The sequence below is a fragment of the Phasianus colchicus genome, chromosome Z, assembly GCF_987193195.1.
Source record: "Phasianus colchicus chromosome Z, bPhaCol1.hap1.1, whole genome shotgun sequence".
Classification (NCBI taxonomy): Eukaryota; Metazoa; Chordata; class Aves; order Galliformes; family Phasianidae; genus Phasianus; species Phasianus colchicus.
Window position 1 is genome coordinate 10,841,843 of NC_143476.1, and position 21,736 is coordinate 10,863,578.

Here is a 21,736-nt window from a genome sequence, read left to right on the forward strand (position 1 = left end):
GGTAACAGATTGCTTTTCCTTGTGTGACACAGGAGCTCTTGACAGCTAGAGGGATGCAATAGCAAGAGCTGCAACCTCTGCCAGACATGGCAAAGGTGAGTGGGATGTTGTTTCAATTAGTGCTGATGTCAGGAAGGACTGTAAGGATGGAAAGGCTGGTGTTTGCCATGGGCAGGGAAACACATCTGGTTTTCATTTTCTCTTTCTCTTTGAGTGCCAGATAAACAGGGGAGAGTGTGCCCTCACCTTGTAACTCCCCTGCCCTCTTCTGCTGAGATGGTGAAATGTCCCAGCTTCTAGAAGGACATCAGGACAAAGATATGTAATGAAAATAAGTCCAGGCTGGCTGTCCTTGTGGGCATCAGCTGCTGGCATCTGCATTGCTGCTGCCATGAGCATGGCAAAGCAGGTAAAAGGTTGCTTTTCCTTGTGTGACACAGGAGCTCTTGACTTGACAGCTAGAGGGATGCAATAGCAAGAGCTGCAACCTCTGCCAGGCATGGCAAAGGTGAGTGGGATGTTGTTTCAATTAGTGCTGATGTCAGGAAGGACTGTAAGGATGGAAAGGCTGGTGTTTGCCATGGGCAGGGAAACACATCTGGTTTTCATTTTCTCTTTCTCTTTGAGTGCCAGATAAACAGGGGAGAGTGTGCCCTCACCTTGTAACTCCCCTGCCCTCTTCTGCTGAGATGGTGAAATGTCCCAGCTTCTGGAAGGACATCAGGACAAAGATATGTAATGAAAATAAGTCCAGGCTGGCAGTCCTTGTGGGCATCAGCTGCTGGCATCTGCATTGCTGCTGCCATGAGCATGGCAAAGCAGGTAACAGATTGCTTTTCCTTGTGTGACACAGGAGCTCTTGACAGCTAGAGGGATGCAATAGCAAGAGTTGCAACCTCTGCCAGACATGGCAAAGGTGAGTGGGATGTTGTTTCAATTAGTGCTGATGTCAGGAAGGTCTGTAATGATGGAAAGGCTGGTGTTTGCCATGGGCAGGGAAACACATCTGGTTTTCATTTTCTCTTTCTCTTTGAGTGCCAGATAAACAGGGGAGAGTTTGCCCCCACCTTGCAACTCTCCTGCTCTCTGCTGCTGAGAGGGAGAAATGTCCCAGCTTCTGGAAGGACATCAGGACAAAGATATGTAAGAAAAATAAGTCCAGGCTGGCAGTCCTTGTGGGCATCAGCTGCTGGCATCTGCATTGCTGCTGCCATGAGCATGGCACAGCAGGTAACAGATTGCTTTTCCTTGTGTGACACAGGAGCTCTTGACAGCTAGAGGGATGCAATAGCAAGAGCTGCAACCTCTGCCAGACATGGCAAAGGTGAGTGGGATGTTGTTTCAATTAGTGCTGATGTCAGGAAGGACTGTAAGGATGGAAAGGCTGGTGTTTGCCATGGGCAGGGAAACACATCTGGTTTTCATTTTCTCTTTCTCTTTGAGTGCCAGATAAACAGGGGAGAGTGTGCCCTCACCTTGTAACTCCCCTGCCCTCTTCTGCTGAGATGGTGAAATGTCCCAGCTTCTAGAAGGACATCAGGACAAAGAAATGTAATGAAAATAAGTCCAGGCTGGCTGTCCTTGTGGGCATCAGCTGCTGGCATCTGCATTGCTGCTGACATGAGCATGGCACAGCAGGTAACAGATTGCTTTTCCTTGTGTGACACAGGAGCTCTTGAGTTGAAAGCTAGAGGCATGCAATAGCAAGAGCTGCAACCTCTGCCAGGCATGGCAAAGGTGAGTGGGATGTTGTTTCAATTAGTGCTGATGTCAGGAAGGACTGTAAGGATGGAAAGGCTGGTGTTTGCCATGGGCAGGGAAACACATCTGGTTTTCATTTTCTCTTTCTCTTTGAGTGCCAGATAAACAGGGGAGAGCGTGCCCTCACCTTGTAACTCCCCTGCCCTCTTCTGCTGAGATGGTGAAATGTCCCAGCTTCTAGAAGGACATCAGGACAAAGATATGTAATGAAAATAAGTCCAGGCTGGCTGTCCTTGTGGGCATCAGCTGCTGGCATCTGCATTGCTGCTGCCATGAGCATGGCAAAGCAGGTAACAGTTTGCTTTTCCTTGTTTGACACAGGAGCTCTTGACTTGAAAGCTAGAGGGATGCAATAGCAAGAGCTGCAACCTCTGCCAGACATGGCAAAGGTGAGTGGGATGTTGTTTCAATTAGTGCTGATGTCAGGAAGGACTGTAAGGATGGAAAGGCTGGTGTTTGCCATGGGCAGGGAAACACATCTGGTTTTCATTTTCTCTTTCTCTTTGAGTGCCAGATAAACAGGGGAGAGTGTGCCCTCACCTTGTAACTCCCCTGCCCTCTTCTGCTGAGATGGTGAAATGTCCCAGCTTCTAGAAGGACATCAGGACAAAGATATGTAATGAAAATAAGTCCAGGCTGGCTGTCCTTGTGGGCATCAGCTGCTGGCATCTGCATTGCTGCTGACATGAGCATGGCAAAGCAGGTAAAAGGTTGCTTTTCCTTGTGTGACACAGGAGCTCTTGACAGCTAGAGGGATGCAATAGCAAGAGCTGCAACCTCTGCCAGACATGGCAAAGGTGAGTGGGATGTTGTTTCAATTAGTGCTGATGTCAGGAAGGACTGTAAGGATGGAAAGGCTGGTGTTTGCCATGGGCAGGGAAACACATCTGGTTTTCATTTTCTCTTTCTCTTTGAGTGCCAGATAAACAGGGGAGAGCGTGCCCTCACCTTGTAACTCCCCTGCCCTCTTCTGCTGAGATGGTGAAATGTCCCAGCTTCTAGAAGGACATCAGGACAAAGATATGTAATGAAAATAAGTCCAGGCTGGCTGTCCTTGTGGGCATCAGCTGCTGGCATCTGCATTGCTGCTGCCATGAGCATGGCAAAGCAGGTAACAGTTTGCTTTTCCTTGTTTGACACAGGAGCTCTTGACTTGAAAGCTAGAGGGATGCAATAGCAAGAGCTGCAACCTCTGCCAGACATGGCAAAGGTGAGTGGGATGTTGTTTCAATTAGTGCTGATGTCAGGAAGGACTGTAAGGATGGAAAGGCTGGTGTTTGCCATGGGCAGGGAAACACATCTGGTTTTCATTTTCTCTTTCTCTTTGAGTGCCAGATAAACAGGGGAGAGTGTGCCCTCACCTTGTAACTCCCCTGCCCTCTTCTGCTGAGATGGTGAAATGTCCCAGCTTCTAGAAGGACATCAGGACAAAGATATGTAATGAAAATAAGTCCAGGCTGGCTGTCCTTGTGGGCATCAGCTGCTGGCATCTGCATTGCTGCTGCCATGAGCATGGCAAAGCAGGTAAAAGGTTGCTTTTCCTTGTGTGACACAGGAGCTCTTGACTTGACAGCTAGAGGGATGCAATAGCAAGAGCTGCAACCTCTGCCAGGCATGGCAAAGGTGAGTGGGATGTTGTTTCAATTAGTGCTGATGTCAGGAAGGACTGTAAGGATGGAAAGGCTGGTGTTTGCCATGGGCAGGGAAACACATCTGGTTTTCATTTTCTCTTTCTCTTTGAGTGCCAGATAAACAGGGGAGAGTGTGCCCTCACCTTGTAACTCCCCTGCCCTCTTCTGCTGAGATGGTGAAATGTCCCAGCTTCTGGAAGGACATCAGGACAAAGATATGTAATGAAAATAAGTCCAGGCTGGCAGTCCTTGTGGGCATCAGCTGCTGGCATCTGCATTGCTGCTGCCATGAGCATGGCACAGCAGGTAACAGATTGCTTTTCCTTGTGTGACACAGGAGCTCTTGACAGCTAGAGGGATGCAATAGCAAGAGTTGCAACCTCTGCCAGACATGGCAAAGGTGAGTGGGATGTTGTTTCAATTAGTGCTGATGTCAGGAAGGTCTGTAATGATGGAAAGGCTGGTGTTTGCCATGGGCAGGGAAACACATCTGGTTTTCATTTTCTCTTTCTCTTTGAGTGCCAGATAAACAGGGGAGAGTTTGCCCCCAGCTTGCAACTCTCCTGCTCTCTGCTGCTGAGAGGGAGAAATGTCCCAGCTTCTGGAAGGACATCAGGACAAAGATATGTAAGAAAAATAAGTCCAGGCTGGCAGTCCTTGTGGGCATCAGCTGCTGGCATCTGCATTGCTGCTGCCATGAGCATGGCACAGCAGGTAACAGATTGCTTTTCCTTGTGTGACACAGGAGCTCTTGACAGCTAGAGGGATGCAATAGCAAGAGCTGCAACCTCTGCCAGACATGGCAAAGGTGAGTGGGATGTTGTTTCAATTAGTGCTGATGTCAGGACGGACTGTAAGGATGGAAAGGCTGGTGTTTGCCATGGGCAGGGAAACACATCTGGTTTTCATTTTCTCTTTCTCTTTGAGTGCCAGATAAACAGGGGAGAGTGTGCCCTCACCTTGTAACTCCCCTGCCCTCTTCTGCTGAGATGGTGAAATGTCCCAGCTTCTAGAAGGACATCAGGACAAAGAAATGTAATGAAAATAAGTCCAGGCTGGCTGTCCTTGTGGGCATCAGCTGCTGGCATCTGCATTGCTGCTGACATGAGCATGGCACAGCAGGTAACAGATTGCTTTTCCTTGTGTGACACAGGAGCTCTTGAGTTGAAAGCTAGAGGCATGCAATAGCAAGAGCTGCAACCTCTGCCAGGCATGGCAAAGGTGAGTGGGATGTTGTTTCAATTAGTGCTGATGTCAGGAAGGACTGTAAGGATGGAAAGGCTGGTGTTTGCCATGGGCAGGGAAACACATCTGGTTTTCATTTTCTCTTTCTCTTTGAGTGCCAGATAAACAGGGGAGAGCGTGCCCTCACCTTGTAACTCCCCTGCCCTCTTCTGCTGAGATGGTGAAATGTCCCAGCTTCTAGAAGGACATCAGGACAAAGATATGTAATGAAAATAAGTCCAGGCTGGCTGTCCTTGTGGGCATCAGCTGCTGGCATCTGCATTGCTGCTGCCATGAGCATGGCAAAGCAGGTAACAGTTTGCTTTTCCTTGTTTGACACAGGAGCTCTTGACTTGAAAGCTAGAGGGATGCAATAGCAAGAGCTGCAACCTCTGCCAGACATGGCAAAGGTGAGTGGGATGTTGTTTCAATTAGTGCTGATGTCAGGAAGGACTGTAAGGATGGAAAGGCTGGTGTTTGCCATGGGCAGGGAAACACATCTGGTTTTCATTTTCTCTTTCTCTTTGAGTGCCAGATAAACAGGGGAGAGTGTGCCCTCACCTTGTAACTCCCCTGCCCTCTTCTGCTGAGATGGTGAAATGTCCCAGCTTCTAGAAGGACATCAGGACAAAGATATGTAATGAAAATAAGTCCAGGCTGGCTGTCCTTGTGGGCATCAGCTGCTGGCATCTGCATTGCTGCTGCCATGAGCATGGCAAAGCAGGTAAAAGGTTGCTTTTCCTTGTGTGACACAGGAGCTCTTGACTTGACAGCTAGAGGGATGCAATAGCAAGAGCTGCAACCTCTGCCAGGCATGGCAAAGGTGAGTGGGATGTTGTTTCAATTAGTGCTGATGTCAGGAAGGACTGTAAGGATGGAAAGGCTGGTGTTTGCCATGGGCAGGGAAACACATCTGGTTTTCATTTTCTCTTTCTCTTTGAGTGCCAGATAAACAGGGGAGAGTGTGCCCTCACCTTGTAACTCCCCTGCCCTCTTCTGCTGAGATGGTGAAATGTCCCAGCTTCTGGAAGGACATCAGGACAAAGATATGTAATGAAAATAAGTCCAGGCTGGCAGTCCTTGTGGGCATCAGCTGCTGGCATCTGCATTGCTGCTGCCATGAGCATGGAACAGCAGGTAACAGATTGCTTTTCCTTGTGTGACACAGGAGCTCTTGACAGCTAGAGGGATGCAATAGCAAGAGTTGCAACCTCTGCCAGACATGGCAAAGGTGAGTGGGATGTTGTTTCAATTAGTGCTGATGTCAGGAAGGTCTGTAATGATGGAAAGGCTGGTGTTTGCCATGGGCAGGGAAACACATCTGGTTTTCATTTTCTCTTTCTCTTTGAGTGCCAGATAAACAGGGGAGAGTTTGCCCCCACCTTGCAACTCTCCTGCTCTCTGCTGCTGAGAGGGAGAAATGTCCCAGCTTCTGGAAGGACATCAGGACAAAGATATGTAAGAAAAATAAGTCCAGGCTGGCAGTCCTTGTGGGCATCAGCTGCTGGCATCTGCATTGCTGCTGCCATGAGCATGGCACAGCAGGTAACAGATTGCTTTTCCTTGTGTGACACAGGAGCTCTTGACAGCTAGAGGGATGCAATAGCAAGAGCTGCAACCTCTGCCAGACATGGCAAAGGTGAGTGGGATGTTGTTTCAATTAGTGCTGATGTCAGGAAGGACTGTAAGGATGGAAAGGCTGGTGTTTGCCATGGGCAGGGAAACACATCTGGTTTTCATTTTCTCTTTCTCTTTGAGTGCCAGATAAACAGGGGAGAGTGTGCCCTCACCTTGTAACTCCCCTGCCCTCTTCTGCTGAGATGGTGAAATGTCCCAGCTTCTAGAAGGACATCAGGACAAAGAAATGTAATGAAAATAAGTCCAGGCTGGCTGTCCTTGTGGGCATCAGCTGCTGGCATCTGCATTGCTGCTGACATGAGCATGGCACAGCAGGTAACAGATTGCTTTTCCTTGTGTGACACAGGAGCTCTTGAGTTGAAAGCTAGAGGCATGCAATAGCAAGAGCTGCAACCTCTGCCAGGCATGGCAAAGGTGAGTGGGATGTTGTTTCAATTAGTGCTGATGTCAGGAAGGACTGTAAGGATGGAAAGGCTGGTGTTTGCCATGGGCAGGGAAACACATATGGTTTTCATTTTCTCTTTCTCTTTGAGTGCCAGATAAACAGGGGAGAGTGTGCCCTCACCTTGTAACTCCCCTGCCCTCTTCTGCTGAGATGGTGAAATGTCCCAGCTTCTGGAAGGACATCAGGACAAAGATATGTAATGAAAATAAGTCCAGGCTGGCTGTCCTTGTGGGCATCAGCTGCTGGCATCTGCATTGCTGCTGACATGAGCATGGCACAGCAGGTAACAGATTGCTTTTCCTTGTGTGACACAGGAGCTCTTGACAGCTAGAGGGATGCAATAGCAAGAGCTGCAACCTCTGCCAGACATGGCAAAGGTGAGTTGGATGTCGCTCCAATTACTGCTGATGTCAGGAAGGACTGTAAGGATGGAAAGGCTGGTGTTTGCCGTGGGCAGGGAAACACATCTGGTTTTCATTTTCTCTTTCTCTTTGAGTGCCAGATAAACAGGGGAGAGTGTGCCCTCACCTTGCAACTCTCCTACCCTCTGCTGCTGAGAGGGAGAAATGGCCCAGCTTCTGGAAGGACATCAGGACAAAGATATGTAATGAAAATAAGTCCAGGCTGGCAGTCCTTGTGGGCATCAGCTGCTGGCATCTGCATTTTTGGTGTTGTCATGAGCATGGCAAAGCAGGTAAAAGATTGCTTTTCCTTGTGTGACACAGGAGCTCTTGAGTTGAAAGCTAGAGGGATGCAATAGACAGAGCTGCAACCTCTGCCAGACATGGCAAAGGTGAGTGGGATGTTGTTTCCGTTGCTGCTGATGTCAGGAAGGACTGTAAGGATGGAAAGGCTGGTGTTTGCCATGGGCAGGGAAACACATCTGGTTTTCATTTTCTCTTTGTTTTTGACTTCCACAGGCCAGGAGGAAGCCTGGTTCCATGGACCATCTGCAAATTGTCTGTCATTTGGGAATTCACATGTTCTTATGGACCTTGAAAAACCACCTGACAGTTGGCCAATGTTTCAAACTAGAGAATCACAGACTGAAGAAACACTCTGGTTTCAGAAGGTCCTACTCAGATTTCACTTTGTGCCTCTCCTCCAGGCTGCATGACATCTATGGAATATTACCAGAGAGGGAAATAAATAATGTTGTGGATTAACTCAAAATTTAAGTGTTCCTTATATCTCCTCATAAGATGCCCATAATCAGTCAGCAAGTCCTGCAGTACTCCAGAAGAAACACTGCAGTTCATTTAATTCAGCCAATTATTCCGTGCACTCTGTTGCTACCAGGCTACTTGGTCCTCTACAGCTGCTGGTCTTCTGAAAAACATCAGTGTTTGGTTATTCATTTGGAAGCTCAGTGTTACATCCTGTAATCTCTCTAGATTTCTCCATGAGAATATGTAGAAATCTGTAAAGCTCTGAAGTCTGGTCTGGACGATCGAGTAGTGAGCTGGACTGTGAACCAGCTAAAGGAAAGAAGCCAGAGAGTTTTGGTCAGTGGAACAGAGTGAGTCTAGTTGCTGATGACACAAAACTGTGAGTGGCTGACATGCCTGAAGGCTGTGCTGCCACCCAGCAAGACCTAGACAGGCTGGTGAGTTTGGCAGGGAGAAACATAATGAAATATAACAAGGGCAAGTGCAGAGACTTGCGTCTGGGTAAGAACAGCACCCCAGGTACCAGAATAGGTTGGGGACTGACCTGTTGGAGAGCAGTGTAGGAGAAAGAGACTTGGGGGTCCCAGTGAACAGTGGGCTGACCGTGAGCCAGCATTGTGCCCTTGTGGCCAAGAAGACCGATGGCATCCTGGGGCAGACTAGAAGGGCTGTGATTAGCAGGTCAAAAGAGGTTCTCCTTCCCTTCTACTCTGCCCAGGTGACCAGAACTGGAGTATTGTGTCCAGTTCTGGGCCTCTCCGTTCACAAGAAGGACAGGGAACTGCTTGAGAGAGTCCAGTGCAGAACTTCTTTACGGTGGGGGCGACAGAACACTGGAACAGGCTGCCCAGAGAGGCTGGGGGGACTCCTTCTCTGGAGACATTCAAAACCTGTGTGGATGCGTTCCTGTATGACCTGATCTAGGTGTTCCTGCTAGGGCAGGGGGATTGGACTAGATGATCATACAGGGTTCCTTCCAATCCCCAACATTCGGTGATTCTGTGATTCCGTAACTGGTGTGGAGAAGAGATAGCAGCTATTAAAATGAAGACTTGGTAAAAAAAAAAACCCTTTTCACATCTTAGCCAGGATTCTGGTATTTAATTTATTTAAATAAATAATACATTTTTAAGCTCATCTTTTCTCTTCTCTTCCTCTTCTATCCTCTTCTTTCCACTTCTCTCCTCTTCCTCTTCTCTCCACTTCCCCTTCCTTTTCTCTTCTCTCCTCTTCTCTCCTCTTCCTCTCCTTTTCTCTTCCTCTCTTCTTCCTCTTCTCTTCCTCTTCTCTCCTCTCCTCTTCCTCTTCCTCTTCTCTCCTCTTCTCTCCTTTTCCTCTTCTCTCCTCTTCCTCCTCTCCTCCTCCTTTTCTCTTCCTTCTCTCCTCTTCCTCTTCCTTTTCTCCACTCCTCTTCCTCTTCTCTCCTCTCCTCTTCCTCTCCTCTTCTCTCCTCCTCCTCTTCTCTCGTCTTCTTCCTTCCTCTTCCCCTTCTCTCCTCTTTCTCTTCCTCTTCTCCTCTCCTCTCTTTCCTCTTCCCTTCTCCCCTTCCCTTCCCTTCTCTTCCATTCCCTTCTTCCCTTCTCTTCCCTTCCCTTCCCCTCCTTTTCCTTCCCTTCTCCCTTTCCTTCTTCCCCCCCCTCTCCTTCTGCCCCCTCCCCTCTCCCCAATCTCTCCTCCCCTCTCCTCTTCTCCTCTCCTTTTAAATTTCCCTTTTTCATTCCCTTTCCCTCTCCTCTTCCCTCCTCTCCTCTCCTCTCTTTCCTCTTCCTCTTCCCTTCCTCACTTTTTTCCTCCCTTCTCCCTTCCCTTCTTACCTTCCTCTCCCCACCCACTCCCCTCACCCATTCCCCCTGCTTGTCCCCTCCCCTCCTCTCCTCTCAAATTTCCCTTTTGATTCCCTTTTTCATTTCCCTTTCCCCTTCCCTTGCCTTCCCTTGCCTTCCCCTCCATTTCCTTCTGCTCCGTTTCCTTTCATTTTTCCTTTCATTTTTTCCTTTCCTTTTCTTTTTTGTTTCTTTCCCTTTCCTTTCTTTTCCTTTCCTTTTTCATTTCTTTCCCTATCTTTCTCTTTCTTTCCCTTTCTTTCCCTTTCCTCTTCCCATCTTTTCTTTCCTTTTCTTTTCTCTTTTTCTTTTTGCCTTTCTCTTCTTTGGTCTACTGGCTCCACCGTCGAAGACAGAACTCTCTCATTCTTCTCCACGTCTCACTAGAAAAAGGAGAGTCTCAAGTTGTGAGTGAGTTCTTTTCACCTCAAACAGACTTTGAGAGGGAAAAAGAAAAGCCGCTTTGTCTCGGGATCCCCAGCTACAAGTTTGACCGCAGCAACAGCAAAGGCAGGAGAGCAGATACCTGTCTGTGGGCCCAAGCAGCCGACGGAAGTTGTCGATCACGACTTCTGCGTGACAGCGGGTGAGGATGATCACCGCCTGGCACAGGAAGGGCACGACTGCGCTCTGCTGCGTGGATGATGCGCAGCTGCGCAAGATGTACAGGATTAGTGGAACCTGAAAGAGGAAGGGGAGAAGGAACAACTTGCTGCATCCTTGACTCTGCAGGGAGTGACCGTGGACATTCAGCGCAGGAGCAGTGCCCGCTCCCTTGACATGCTGTCAAGGCCTAAGCCTAAATGTCACGCCAGCCCCCCTGTCTAAGCCCTGGCTCTGCACTCAGGCTGTGCTTCTTTCGCACAAGAAGCAAATGGCACAAGGCATCATGCAACAGCCAGAAAAAGTCCAAGACACGTGGAAGAAAGTCTCTTACGTCCCGACAGATGTCCTTTCTGTACATCTGCAGAAAGGTGATCATCCACTTCCCAGCAGCACGCACGCGCATTCCTTTGGCCTTCTTGAATGCCTCCTTGATGGCCATCATGAAGTCGACGGCGCGTTCCACGGGGAAGTTTCTGCAGACCATCTGCAGAGAAACGAGAAGCAGGAGAGATCCCATCACTGCTCTGCGGCAGCTCTTCAAAACATAAAGCAGTCTGGAGGGCACTCAGGCAGCCATCACAACGCTCCTGCTGTCCGTACCCTGCTATTTTTACGGAAGGCAGTTGAGCCTTCTCTCAGCTTCTCCACCCATGGCGTCTGCTTACATGCAAAGCCTACCTCCCAGCAGCCACAGTCACACATGCAAACAAACACACACAGTCAACATACACACAAATGCACATCATACAGTCAGCTCCTTGCACTGGGCACCTGAAGGCCAGACATAGCTGGGGGCAGCTTAGGGTCATGCAGAAGCCTACGCACTGAGATCCCACCGCCCCTTTTTGGGCCCACTTACCCTTGCGATTTTGGATGAGGTCTGGAACTGCAAGGTGGTACTGCAGGCATGCAGCCCCTCGCACAGGCTCCTGATGTCTCCCATCTCGATGACTGTGTCGGTCTCCTTGGCTGGAAAGAGCACGGAGAGAAAAGGAAAGTCATGCTTCTGGAAACAGAACTGCTTTCCTTGGGGCAGAGACAGAGGACGGGGTGGGGACGAGAAGAGAGCTGCGCACAGTGCCTCTCCCTCCTGTAAACAGGGCCTAGGGGAGGAGAGAAGAGGGCTGGTGCACACCCAGTCTACTTGCCTTGGATTCGGAGAAGGGAGCTCAGACAGGAGACAGCCAACTGGCGGGATGCGGGCATGGGGTCGCACGTCAGAGGCGCCAGCAATCCCACCAGGGAGCCAAAGTGCTTGCAGGCATCTCCTCTCTGCAGGGGCAAGAGGCAGGAAAAAAGCTGTAGGCAGCCCCAGCTCTCACTAGCTACTTCCAGCTGTGCCTTCCCCACACACGGTGGCACAGCATGCACAGCTGGGAGGAGCTCGCCTTCCAGCTCAGGGGCAGCGGAGAGGGAGCAGGGGGCATGCGGTGGGGCTCTTTACTCACTCGAAGCTCTTCAGAAGCAGCCAGCAGCTGGGAGCAGGTCTGCAGGGCCCTCTTGCGCTCCCACACATCGTCTGAGGTGATTGATTTCTGCAGGACCTGGGGCAAGGCATCTGTCTCACTGTGGACATCTTTTCTTTCCTGCCACCCCTCTCCCTGTCCCTCCTTTTCCAGCACTTATCCTCAGGACCTGCTGCCCTGTGGCTCCATGCAGCCCCTCCCCTTTCCCCCCCCGCACAGCTGTCCCTGCTCTCTGCAGATGTTCCTGCCTCCTAAACCGGGAGCTGTGACCTGCCAGGGCTGGCTCCTGCCTTTCCCCCTTCAGGGCCCATTTCTCTGCCCGTTTCTGAGCTCACAGCGAGCTGGCATATCAGCAGGAGATTCATCCCCCGCTGACCATCCTCTCATTCGCCAGATCTCTGTCCCTGCTATCCACAGGCATCACACTTTCTCCCTTGCCCCACATGTACTCACTTGGACTATGTTCTGGAAGAAGTCACAGCTGGGCTCTGTCTCGAGCAGGACCACCATGAGCCGGCCCAGAGCGTTCAACGATGTTTGCTGAAGCTGAAAGCAGAAGAGGAGATTGAGGTGTGGCATCACGGCTGCTGCCAGAGCATAGGCTGTGTGTGCTGAGGTAGGGCTCCTGCTGAGAGGTGGCCGGGAAAGTTACGGCAGGTTACCTGCAGGTACTGCGCTGCGTGCTGTGACTTCCTGATCTTCAGCATCATCTTTGCTGAAGGGTGCGTCACGATGTTCTTGCAGCACAGAGTCAACATCTCCCGCATGTCCTTGTTTCCAAAAGTGGGCTTCAGCTTGCTGACAGGAGGAAAAAAGGAAGAGAAAGCAGAAAGGGCCTTTAGCAGCGCTCTCCAGACTGGTTCAGACAACATCCAAGGTTCTCCTAATCGACAGCTACAAAGTAAACACCCCCAGCGCATGCTGCTGAGCACCATCTTCAGTTCCAGCAGTGCCCGCCTCCTCCCTGGCAGCAGTGAACCACCTCCCTCTCTGTAGGGAAGGAGACCCCTTCTCTTCCCCGCCACAGGACGGGAGCACCAGGGCCGTTCTCTCCTCACCCCCTGCCCCCTCCAGGCCTTCGGAGCTACCCAGAAGGTGGAGCACCATCCTGTTTTGCGATCCCAGAGGCTCGCGCCCTTACCTCAACTGCTCCAGGGCCAGAACCACCTTGAGGGGCACTGGGGAGACAGGGGCGCCCAAGTAATACTTCTTCAGCAAGTCCTGCAAGTCCCAGAGAGACACTGTCAAAGCGGGCAAGAAGCACGCGAGAGCTGTTCCACCCAGCCCAGAGACAGACACAACTGCCACGCGCCAGCCCCATCACTCCCACATTTCCCACTGCAGGATGCAGCAGCTCCACAGCTGGTGGACCTAGCCCGCTGCACAGCTGCTGCCTGCCAGCACCTGAGGCTCCCACCAGCTGGAGACGTGTGTGCCTCCAGGGAAGCGAGCCTCGTGGCACAGCCCAAAACTCCACTGCAGGCAGCTCTGGCTCTAGGCACTCACCATCAGGATCTCCAGCAGCTTGCCCTTCAAGGAGGGGTTAAGGCTGGCGGAATCACCCACGGTTTGGAAGGCAGAGCTGGAGTCGGTGATGCTCTGCACCAGTGCAAGGTTGTTCCGCAAGTCCTGAGGCCCAAGAGAGAAGAACATACTGTGAACTGCGGGAAGGGCCGAGGGCTGCAAGGGGGACACGTGGGGGCGATGCTAAGGGAAGGGCTTGGGTCTTCATCTGGGCACAAACCGTTCCCCAGGGGACCTTCAGAAAGAGAAGGCCCATCTCAGCATCTCCCCAGAGGAGGGGCTGCGGCTGGGCACAGACACCCTGGCACGTTTCAAGCTCTCACCTGGCAGCTGCAGCTGTACAGCAGCAGGATGTTGCCCACAATGTCTACCTCCAGGCGGGCGAGCAGCTGCTCCTTGCTGGCACGCAGTGCCAAGCTGCCATAGGCGAGCATGAGAGCGCTGCGTGTGGCATGAGCTCTCGTGCTGTCCAGCTCCATCTGTGTGGGGAGAAGTGCTTTGAGAACTTGCTCAGCGGCCCCCAGTGCCCGACAGTGCAGCTGGGCTCCCAAGGCAGGAGCTGCTGTGAAAATGAGGCAGAAGAAAGCCAAGGTGGAAACCCGTAACGCTTTACCTTCTTGCTCCTGGCAATCCTTCCATTCCGGCCCTTGCACAGCCTGGACGAAAACATGATGAGTGTGTCCAGGACTGGGTGGAAGTTGCCCTCAGCAGCATGGCTGACAAGAGAGATCATTCCCTGCACAAAAGAACAAGGGGCAGTTGGCGCAGGCGTGACCTTACTGGTGCAGCCAAGCACAGTGGCTGGGCCAGTCCTCGCCTGAGGGAAACAGCAGCAGTGAGGAGATCAGAAAGGTCCGGAGCAGGGCTAGAAGACAGACTGGGGACGCTCACAGAAGCTGCAGGAGGGGAGAACTCACCTGGGCCTCAGAGGGATCCTCCGCGTTTGCTTCCGTCAGATGTTGCAGCAGCTTCTCTTGGACGTGAATGTGGAGGACTGCCTTACAGGCTCCCAGCACTGTCCCCAGCGCCTTGTACAGGAAAGGCTGCATGGGAAGGGAAGGGAAGGGACGGAAAAGGAAGTCAGAATCTGAGATGTAGCAGCAGCCTGACCTGTTGGCAGAGGACCAGGTGGGAAGGGAGCACCCACGCTCCCTGGGAGTCGCTGAGAGCAGCCGCAGGCCGAGCTTTAGCCGGTCCCCGGGCAGCTTGCAGGGAAAGGCCCTCTGGGGGACATGGGCTGGGGAAGCAGCATGAGCGGGACGAGTGGGCAGAGCACCAGCCGCAGCCCCAGCCCCAGTTGGACACCTGCAGCTGCACCGCTGGGTAGAGCCCGGGGGAAAACCCACCTTTTCTGCAGAGCTGCTGGCAGAGCTGCCCAGCCAGCGGCTCAGCTCACAGCTCAGGCCCTTTGTCCAGGCGTCATCCTCCATCGTCTCCAGAGAAGCCCTCAGAAACTGTTGGAGAACAGAAGAAGCCAATGTTCCCTTGCCCTTTGCCTCTTCCCCCATTTCCAAGTTGCTGCAGCCTTCTGGGGAGAGGTGTCTGGAAGAACAGGCCCTCTCTCAGCTGCCCCCAGCATTCCCTCCATTAAAGCCACCTGCAGCTCTTCTCCTAAGAGCCGCCTTGGGCTTGGGACGAATGGGAAGAGGCAGTGCTGCAAAGGCATGCGGCCGCTCTGCAGCAGCATTTGAGAGGTTGTTCCTGTCCTGCGGGGGCTCATATGAGAGCAGGTCACCTTTAGGCAGGCAAGCACTGCTCTGCACCATGCTTCCTGGCAATGCTGTACCTTTAGTAGATGGTGCTCCCACTCTGCAGTGTCCGGGAAGCTCTCCAATTTCCCTGCACAGCAATAGGAAGCAAAAGACCTTTGCTTGGGATCAAGCCACAAAAGAGCTGCCGCAAACCTGGTTTGGCCTGGGCACTGGGCAAAGCTGGGACCTACGCCCCCTCCACAACGACCTGTCCCTCCCCACAAACACTTTCCCAGTAAGAACACAGAACTGCTCCAGGACTGCTGCCTGAGGGGAGGTGAAGGGCCCATCCATCTCCTGGAATGGGTAGACCCCAGGGGGAAAGGTCCCTGGGCCTCAGTGCCATATCCCTGAAATGGGAACTGCAGTAGAGCAAGCAGTGGGCCACAGGTTGTATTTTCATCCCTCCCCTCCCTTCCCCACCCCTCCCTTCCCTTCCCTTCCTTTCCCTTCCCCTCCCTTCCCTTCCCTTCCTTTCCCTTCCCCTCCCTTCCCTTCCCTTTCCTTACCCACCCGTCCCCTCCCCTCCCTTCCCTTCCCCTCCCCTTCCTTTCCCTCCCCTCCCCTCCGCTCCGCTCCCCTCCCCTTCCCTTCCCTTCTTCCGCCTCCCCCTGTCCACCAGCACTTTACCTTCAAGGCACTGCAGCAGCAGGGGAATCTCAGCTGCCCACATGGCCCCCACAGCTCTGTGGATCCTGCTGTGGAGGTTTCGCATGAGCAGCAAGGCAGCAGCTTGGAGTTCGCTGCCTGCAAAAGGGCTCCCTGCCACCACCTGAGCGAGAGCAAGGAGAAGCAGGGTCACTTCTGCAGCAAGAGCAGCGGCTTCTCCCAGGAGGGAAGCAGCTCGGCTCTGCCCTGGCGGGCAAGGAGCAACCAACAACTTTTCCCATGGTGCTGCGAGCCTGGGAAGAGAATGGCAGCCCCGGGGCTCAGGTGGACACTGGCGCTCTCGGCCATGCTGCTTCCTCCTCGGGGCTTGTGACACCAGTCCCTGGAGCATCTACTCACCAACAGGCGCACCAGCAGCGTCTGGGGAGTCAGCAGGGGGCCTGCGGGGAGAAAGGTGTGCTGAGTGCCCTGCCACATGTCCCTCCGCTGTCCCTTCTGGGTGCTAATACGGGTCAGCAGAGCTCCCTGGGGGAGTTTCTGCTCCTACCTTGAAACACGGAGCTGAGGAAGTGTGGATCCAGCTCTCCTACCTCCCGCGCTGCCAGGTCCTCTCTCTCAGCCAGGCTTTGGATGCAGCGGGAGATCGGGATCAGCATGCCCGTGTACTGAGCTGGAACCACATAGAGCAGCAGCCGCGGCCACAGGAGCTGTAGGGAACGAAGCAGTTGAGCGTGTCAGCATTCCTGCCTCCGCTCAGAGATGAAGAGGACTCTGTGAATTTCCCTGAGTTTTGTGTGCTTCAGAGCACGCTGGAGGAGAGACCTGGGGTGTTGCAATGGGACAAGGAACACGTGGTGCGAAGGCGAGGAGCGGCAGCAGGGCAGAGTGTGACTTACTTTGGTCATCCCTCTCACTGAGAAATCCAGCGATCCCAGGATGCTCATGCACTGCTCTTGCAGAGCTCCTTCTTCCTGGGCCTCCTGGGCAGAAAGGACTCCAGCTGCCTGCACAACATTGTTGTTGAAACACCAGTTACTCTCAGCTGGATCAGGTGTGGTCCCACTGGTGCTTCTGTGCCAGCCTTTGAGCAGCAAAGGCCTTCCAAAAGAAGATGCAGCCCCCTGTCCTTACCCTTCTTCCCGTGCTGCGGCTGAACTCATTGAAGATATGCCCCACTACGTCCCAGGATGAGCAGCTCTGGGCATCGGTGCTGAGCAGGTCCCCGATGAAACGCAGAATGGCCTTCCTCACCTGCCAGGGGTCAGTTATGGGTTTGATTTTCCAGGTCAGAAGGCAAAGGGAAGCTACGTGCTCATTGGGACAGCCCTTTGGGCACGAGCAGAGACAGCGAGAGCAGAGGACAAGCCTTGGCTCTTGAGGTGAGGGCCAGGCTGTAGCACCAGGCGGTGCGCCTTCCAAGTGCAGCACAGGGACCTGCCTGCTCCACTCTGCCTGCTCTCCCCACAGGAGCCATCGCGACCATATGGTCAATGCCCCAGCACCTGTCTAGTCACCCCAGCCCTGCCCGTCACCACTCCGACAGAGCTTTCTTTTCCCAAAGCAGCTCACCTGGATCCTGGGGTCGCTGCACACGCACTGCAAAGCCTCTGCGACCTGGGGCAGCTTCTCCGTCATCACAGGCTCTGCAAGAGATGTGCAGAAGCATGCATGGAGACACAACCCTGATGGCAAAAGGGATCCCTGGAAATAGCAACCCATGGTACTGACCATCAGAGCAAGCTAGAGCACTGAGCAGACCCAGGGCTGCCACGCATCCAGCCTCCCTCTCATCGCCCAGCTGCAACCGCAGAAACAGGACTGCTTCCTCTGGGCAGATCCGGGCTGCAGAGAGAAAATCCCGTGCTGTGTTAGCAAGAAACACATGCCCATTCCTGAGGTTGGCGAGAAAGCTTTTGGCCAGGGCACTGCCAAGCATTGCCAAAGCTCCTCTCCTTACCCTGCAGCAGGATGCAGCGGGTCAGCTCTGTGCTATCAGCCTCGCTGTGCTGCCTGGTGTCATCAGAGAGCTGTGGGAACAAGGTCCGTTTTAGAAAATCGCATCAGCACTGAGGACAGGAAAGAAACTGTGCTGCCAAGCTCTCGTCTCCCTGGGCACTCTCAGGGAGAGGACATGCAGACAAAACCTGGCCTGCCCAACAGCATCCCTGGGGGCACACGCATGGCTCTGGAGGAGCCTCAGGCATGCAGGAGCTACAGCTGAGCACCTGTCAGAAGCTCAGAGCTCTGCAGTCCTCCTGAGACTTGGACAAGAGGGAAACTGCTGTGGGTGCAAGGATAGGCTCCCCTTACCTGGTAGAACATGGCACTGGTAATGGCCAGAAACTTGTCCTTGGGGATGATGGTCTGAACTCCCTCTAAGGCCTCCAGGAAGATAGTGAGGCTCTGTAAGAGACCAGGAGAGGAAAAAAGCGCTGCAGCCACATCTAGCCACTTGGGAGCGGAGAAACTGTTTTCCAATGGTTTCTCCACTGGGGGAAGCTCCTGCACACTGTTTGGCATTCTTGTTTGTCCCCCAACTCTCAGCAGCACCCAAAGTCTCTCTGCTTTCAACCGAGCCCTGTTGGCATCGTTTGCAAGCATTTCCCACCCAGCATCCCTCTTCTCCCTCATCAGATGCAACTAAACGTGGTCTGCCTGGTTGTTAGCACAGAGCTCCTCAGGCACTCAGAGCCCCACGGTGGTGGTTGTGAAGCCTCCCATCCCCAGAAGATGGGCCCCACTGACTCCTGGCTCCCTCCTGGTTCCTGTCCCCATTGTTCTTCCCTTGACGGAAGAGCTCAGGAAGCCTCAGACCTCCCTTGATCACCTGTTCCTTCTTTCTCCAAGGGTTCCCCACCTCCTCCCCGCATCCCCCTGACCCCTCGTGGCATTTGCATGGGCCCCACATCCACCCTGAGCCCTGCACAACATCTCACCTTGGTCACTCTGCAGATGTCTTGGACCTCCTGATACGGGCGCACGAGCCAGAGGAGCTGCTCCCAGACGTGCTCTCGGTGCAGCTCCTCTTGCAGGAGGACAGCCATCATGGCAGTCACAGCCCCAAAGACGGCCTGTTTGTCCTGGAAAGGAATGGCAGAGGCCCGGCATCAAAGACTGAAGGTCTGCCCTTCCGACAGAGAGGGCTTTCTCTTTTCCTTCCCCTTCCCCATACCCCCTTGCCCAGCAGGAGATGAGCTCGCTCTGGACAGCAGGGAGATTTTCCCCACACCCTCGTCCCCAGCACTCCCTGCCACAGTGCTGTGACATGCAGCTGCTTCCTGGCACGGAGATGCAGCCCCGAGCGCAGTTTGGGGCCCTTTGCAGAGCCAGCCCACTCCCTCTCATCACCCCTCTGCTCTCAGCCCACTGGGCACAGACAGAGCTGCTGACACGGAGGTCCCTGCTGCCATCCTGGGCTGGGAACGCAGCAGTGCTCACCTCTTCCTCCTTGCAGTCCTGCCAGTTTGTCAGCACGGAGAAGAAGAGCAGGTGCAGATTCTCGTAGATTTGTTCTTTCTGCACGGCAGGCCGGGGGCATTGCTTTCCAGAGCAGAAGTGAACCTGGACTCCTTCTGACCATTGTTTCACAACTGAGAAAACAAAATGAAACAACAAAATAAACGAAGAATTAATTTTAAAAGAAAAAACAAACAAAACCAAACCAACAAGAGAAAAGGGAGCCTGTGAGAGTCTGCAGGGCAGGATGCAAGGGCTGTCCTGAGACCCCCTGCTCTGGAGCCAGCACTCACCAGCACAAGCGAGGCGCAGGGTCCGGCCGCTCCTCACCTGGCCCACCACACTGCGCAGGCCAGCCAGCATCAGCCACGTGAAGGGGATGCACTGTGGAGCTGCAGAGGAGAAGGAGAGGTCCACAGTCAGAGCCCTGGCAGCAACAGAGGAGGGGGCGAAGCCCTGCATCCCCCAGAGAGGAAAGACCCCTTTCCCCAGTTGTCATAGGTGTAGGGTGGCTGAGAGCACTCTACCGTAGATGCCGAACAGTTTGCTGAGGGTGATGAGCACGAAATCCTTGGATACCTCCCCGATGGCCTTCAGCTGGCCCTGGAGCTCAGCCATCACCAAGCTGAAATGCATCCGGGCCAGAGCCACCAGGACGTTGCTGGCAGCCATCCTCACGTTGTCCCTGACACCCTGAAAAGGAGTCACTGGTGACACACCGTCCAGGAGACTGCCTGAGACCCTGGGAAGGGCTGAGCCACCGCCGTCCACCAGCACAACACCAGCACGGGCAGCGGCTCCCTTTGCCTTTGGCTGTAACCCCTCACCTGGGCTGCCGTCAGGTCCCGGGACACCTCTGCCAGCAGCCGGTTCACCACTCCGCACGGCGGGCGGCTGTCGTCTTCCCACAGGGCGCCCTCCAGCTCGCGGTACACCTGTGCTCGATCACCCTGGGGACAGGGACCAGTCATGCTTTGCTTTGCCCTTGCTCTCGGGGAGCCGCCCACTGCCACCCATCACCGTGCCGGTGTGGTGCCGCGGCCCGGCACCCACAGGACCACGGCACTGCGCCACGGCAAGGATTCACGGCCGGACGTCCCCAGCTCACCTCCCGGTCTTGCAGGCGCTGTTGCAGCACAGTCACAGCGGAGACAGGGACAGGGCTCGGCACCCTGCTTCTCTCCCTGCGACGCGTACGTCTGGGCACGCAGCCCACACAGGCAAAGAGACCTGGAAGCAAAGAGCGGAGCAGCTGCCGCCGGTGTCGCTCGGAGCCAGGGCCGAGCATCCGGCCGGCTCTGGGAGGAACGCTCCTCCAGCCCCACGGTTGGCGGGGACGGGGGAGGGAGCTTTCCCCTTGCTGGGGTGCCGGGGAAACCACGGCGGGCAGCTGCGCTCAGCAGAGCGAGGACGGTGCTGCCGGCGCGGCCTGAACTGACTCTGGAGGCACACGTGCGCTCGGGCGGCGTCACGGCGTGCGGAGAGGTGGAGGGACTCACCTCGAAGGGCTCTCAGCCGCTCCATGACAGCAGGAAATCTCCAGGTAGACGCAACGCTCTCTCTGGTTCCGCTTTCTGCGGGTCCCACAAGCGGACTGAGCCACCGCTCCCACCGCTGCCACGAGGGCGCACGAGGTACCACTGTGACATCACAGCGCAGTGTCACCTCACAGGGAATGGCTGGGGACCAGGCAGCACGCAGGGCAGCCCTGCAGGCCCCCAAACGCAGCATGTTCTGTGATGCACTCGGCTCTGGGGTTCCGGTTCCATGCGGAATTCCAAGCAGGGAATGACCTCAGCTGGGGGAGAGCCCCTGCCAGGGAGCAGCTGCTGGGCACCGCTGCCCGGCACTGTCTCAGTGACTGGGGACTCCATGCCGGGAGGTCCCTCTGGATCACATCCCTCCCTTCTACTCTGCCAGCTGTACCACCTCACTGGGTATCATCAGCAAATTTGCTGAGGGTACACTTGTGTCATGGAATCATAGAATCTTGGAATGGCCTGGGTTGAAAAGGACACCATGATCACATAGTTTTAACCCCCCTGCTGTGTGCAGTCACAACCAGCAGCCCAGGCTGCCCAGAGCCACATCCAGCCTGGCCTTGCATGCCTGCAGGGATGGGGCATCCACAGCCTCCTTGGGCAACCTGTTCCAGTGCCTCACCACCCTCCGTGTGTTGTTTCCACTGCCCATGACATTGATGAAAATGCTGAAGAGCACCAGTCCCAGGATGGACCCTTAGGGGACACCACTCACGACTGGCCTCCACCCGGACTCAGAACCGGTGATAACAACCTCTGGCTGTGACCATCAGACCAATTATTTACCCACAGAATGATTCAGCCTTCAAATCCATCTCTCTCCACCTCAGAGATAAGGACGCAATGTGGGAACATGTCAAAAGCCTTCCACAAGTACAGGGAGATGACAGCAGTTGCCCAATGCCCACTGATGTCGTCACTCCAGGAAGGCTTCAAAATACATCAATAGAATTTCAAACTGTGCATTCAGCTGGTTTTATTGAAATGAAAATAAAGTGATAAATACATAGGAAAATAAAGAAAACACACCTCTTGAAAGTACTGCAAATCTTATTATACCAATATCAATAGGCTAGTTAGGAGTAGAGAGAA

At 53.8% G+C, this 21,736-nt stretch overlaps 1 protein-coding gene across 1 annotated transcript; it reads right to left on the bottom strand.

The window, feature by feature from the left end:
* Positions 1 to 10,379: 10,379 nt before the first annotated feature.
* Positions 10,380 to 20,391, bottom strand: LOC149912490 (maestro heat-like repeat-containing protein family member 2B). Its single transcript, XM_090130567.1, has 28 exons — positions 20,212 to 20,391; positions 19,931 to 20,053; positions 19,631 to 19,796; positions 19,397 to 19,495; positions 19,086 to 19,237; positions 18,584 to 18,727; positions 17,958 to 18,050; positions 17,605 to 17,674; positions 17,376 to 17,489; positions 17,217 to 17,290; positions 16,779 to 16,898; positions 16,544 to 16,651; positions 16,195 to 16,354; positions 16,047 to 16,087; positions 15,669 to 15,810; positions 15,074 to 15,126; positions 14,634 to 14,741; positions 14,205 to 14,330; positions 13,901 to 14,023; positions 13,611 to 13,766; positions 13,270 to 13,392; positions 12,905 to 12,984; positions 12,426 to 12,561; positions 12,217 to 12,309; positions 11,746 to 11,841; positions 11,446 to 11,569; positions 11,157 to 11,266; positions 10,380 to 10,781 (listed from the first exon to the last, which is right to left on the bottom strand). Exons 1-28 carry the CDS (start codon positions 20,389 to 20,391, stop codon positions 10,491 to 10,493), a joined length of 3,405 nt encoding a protein of 1,134 aa, XP_089986693.1. The 3' UTR covers positions 10,380 to 10,490.
* Positions 20,392 to 21,736: the final 1,345 nt, after the last annotated feature.

Excerpts from the sequence above, each read along its gene's own strand:
- LOC149912490 (XM_090130567.1), bottom strand. The coding sequence starts at position 20,391 with ATGCTCGGCCCTGGCTCCGAGCGACACCGGCGGCAGCTGCTCCGCTCT. Across the intron at positions 18,051-18,583 it reads ACATCTGCAGAGTGACCAAG|AGCCTCACTATCTTCCTGGA; the intron begins GTGAGATGTTGT and ends GGTCTCTTACAG. Across the intron at positions 11,842-12,216 it reads TCTTCCAGAACATAGTCCAA|GTCCTGCAGAAATCAATCAC; the intron begins GTGAGTACATGT and ends GCCTTGCCCCAG.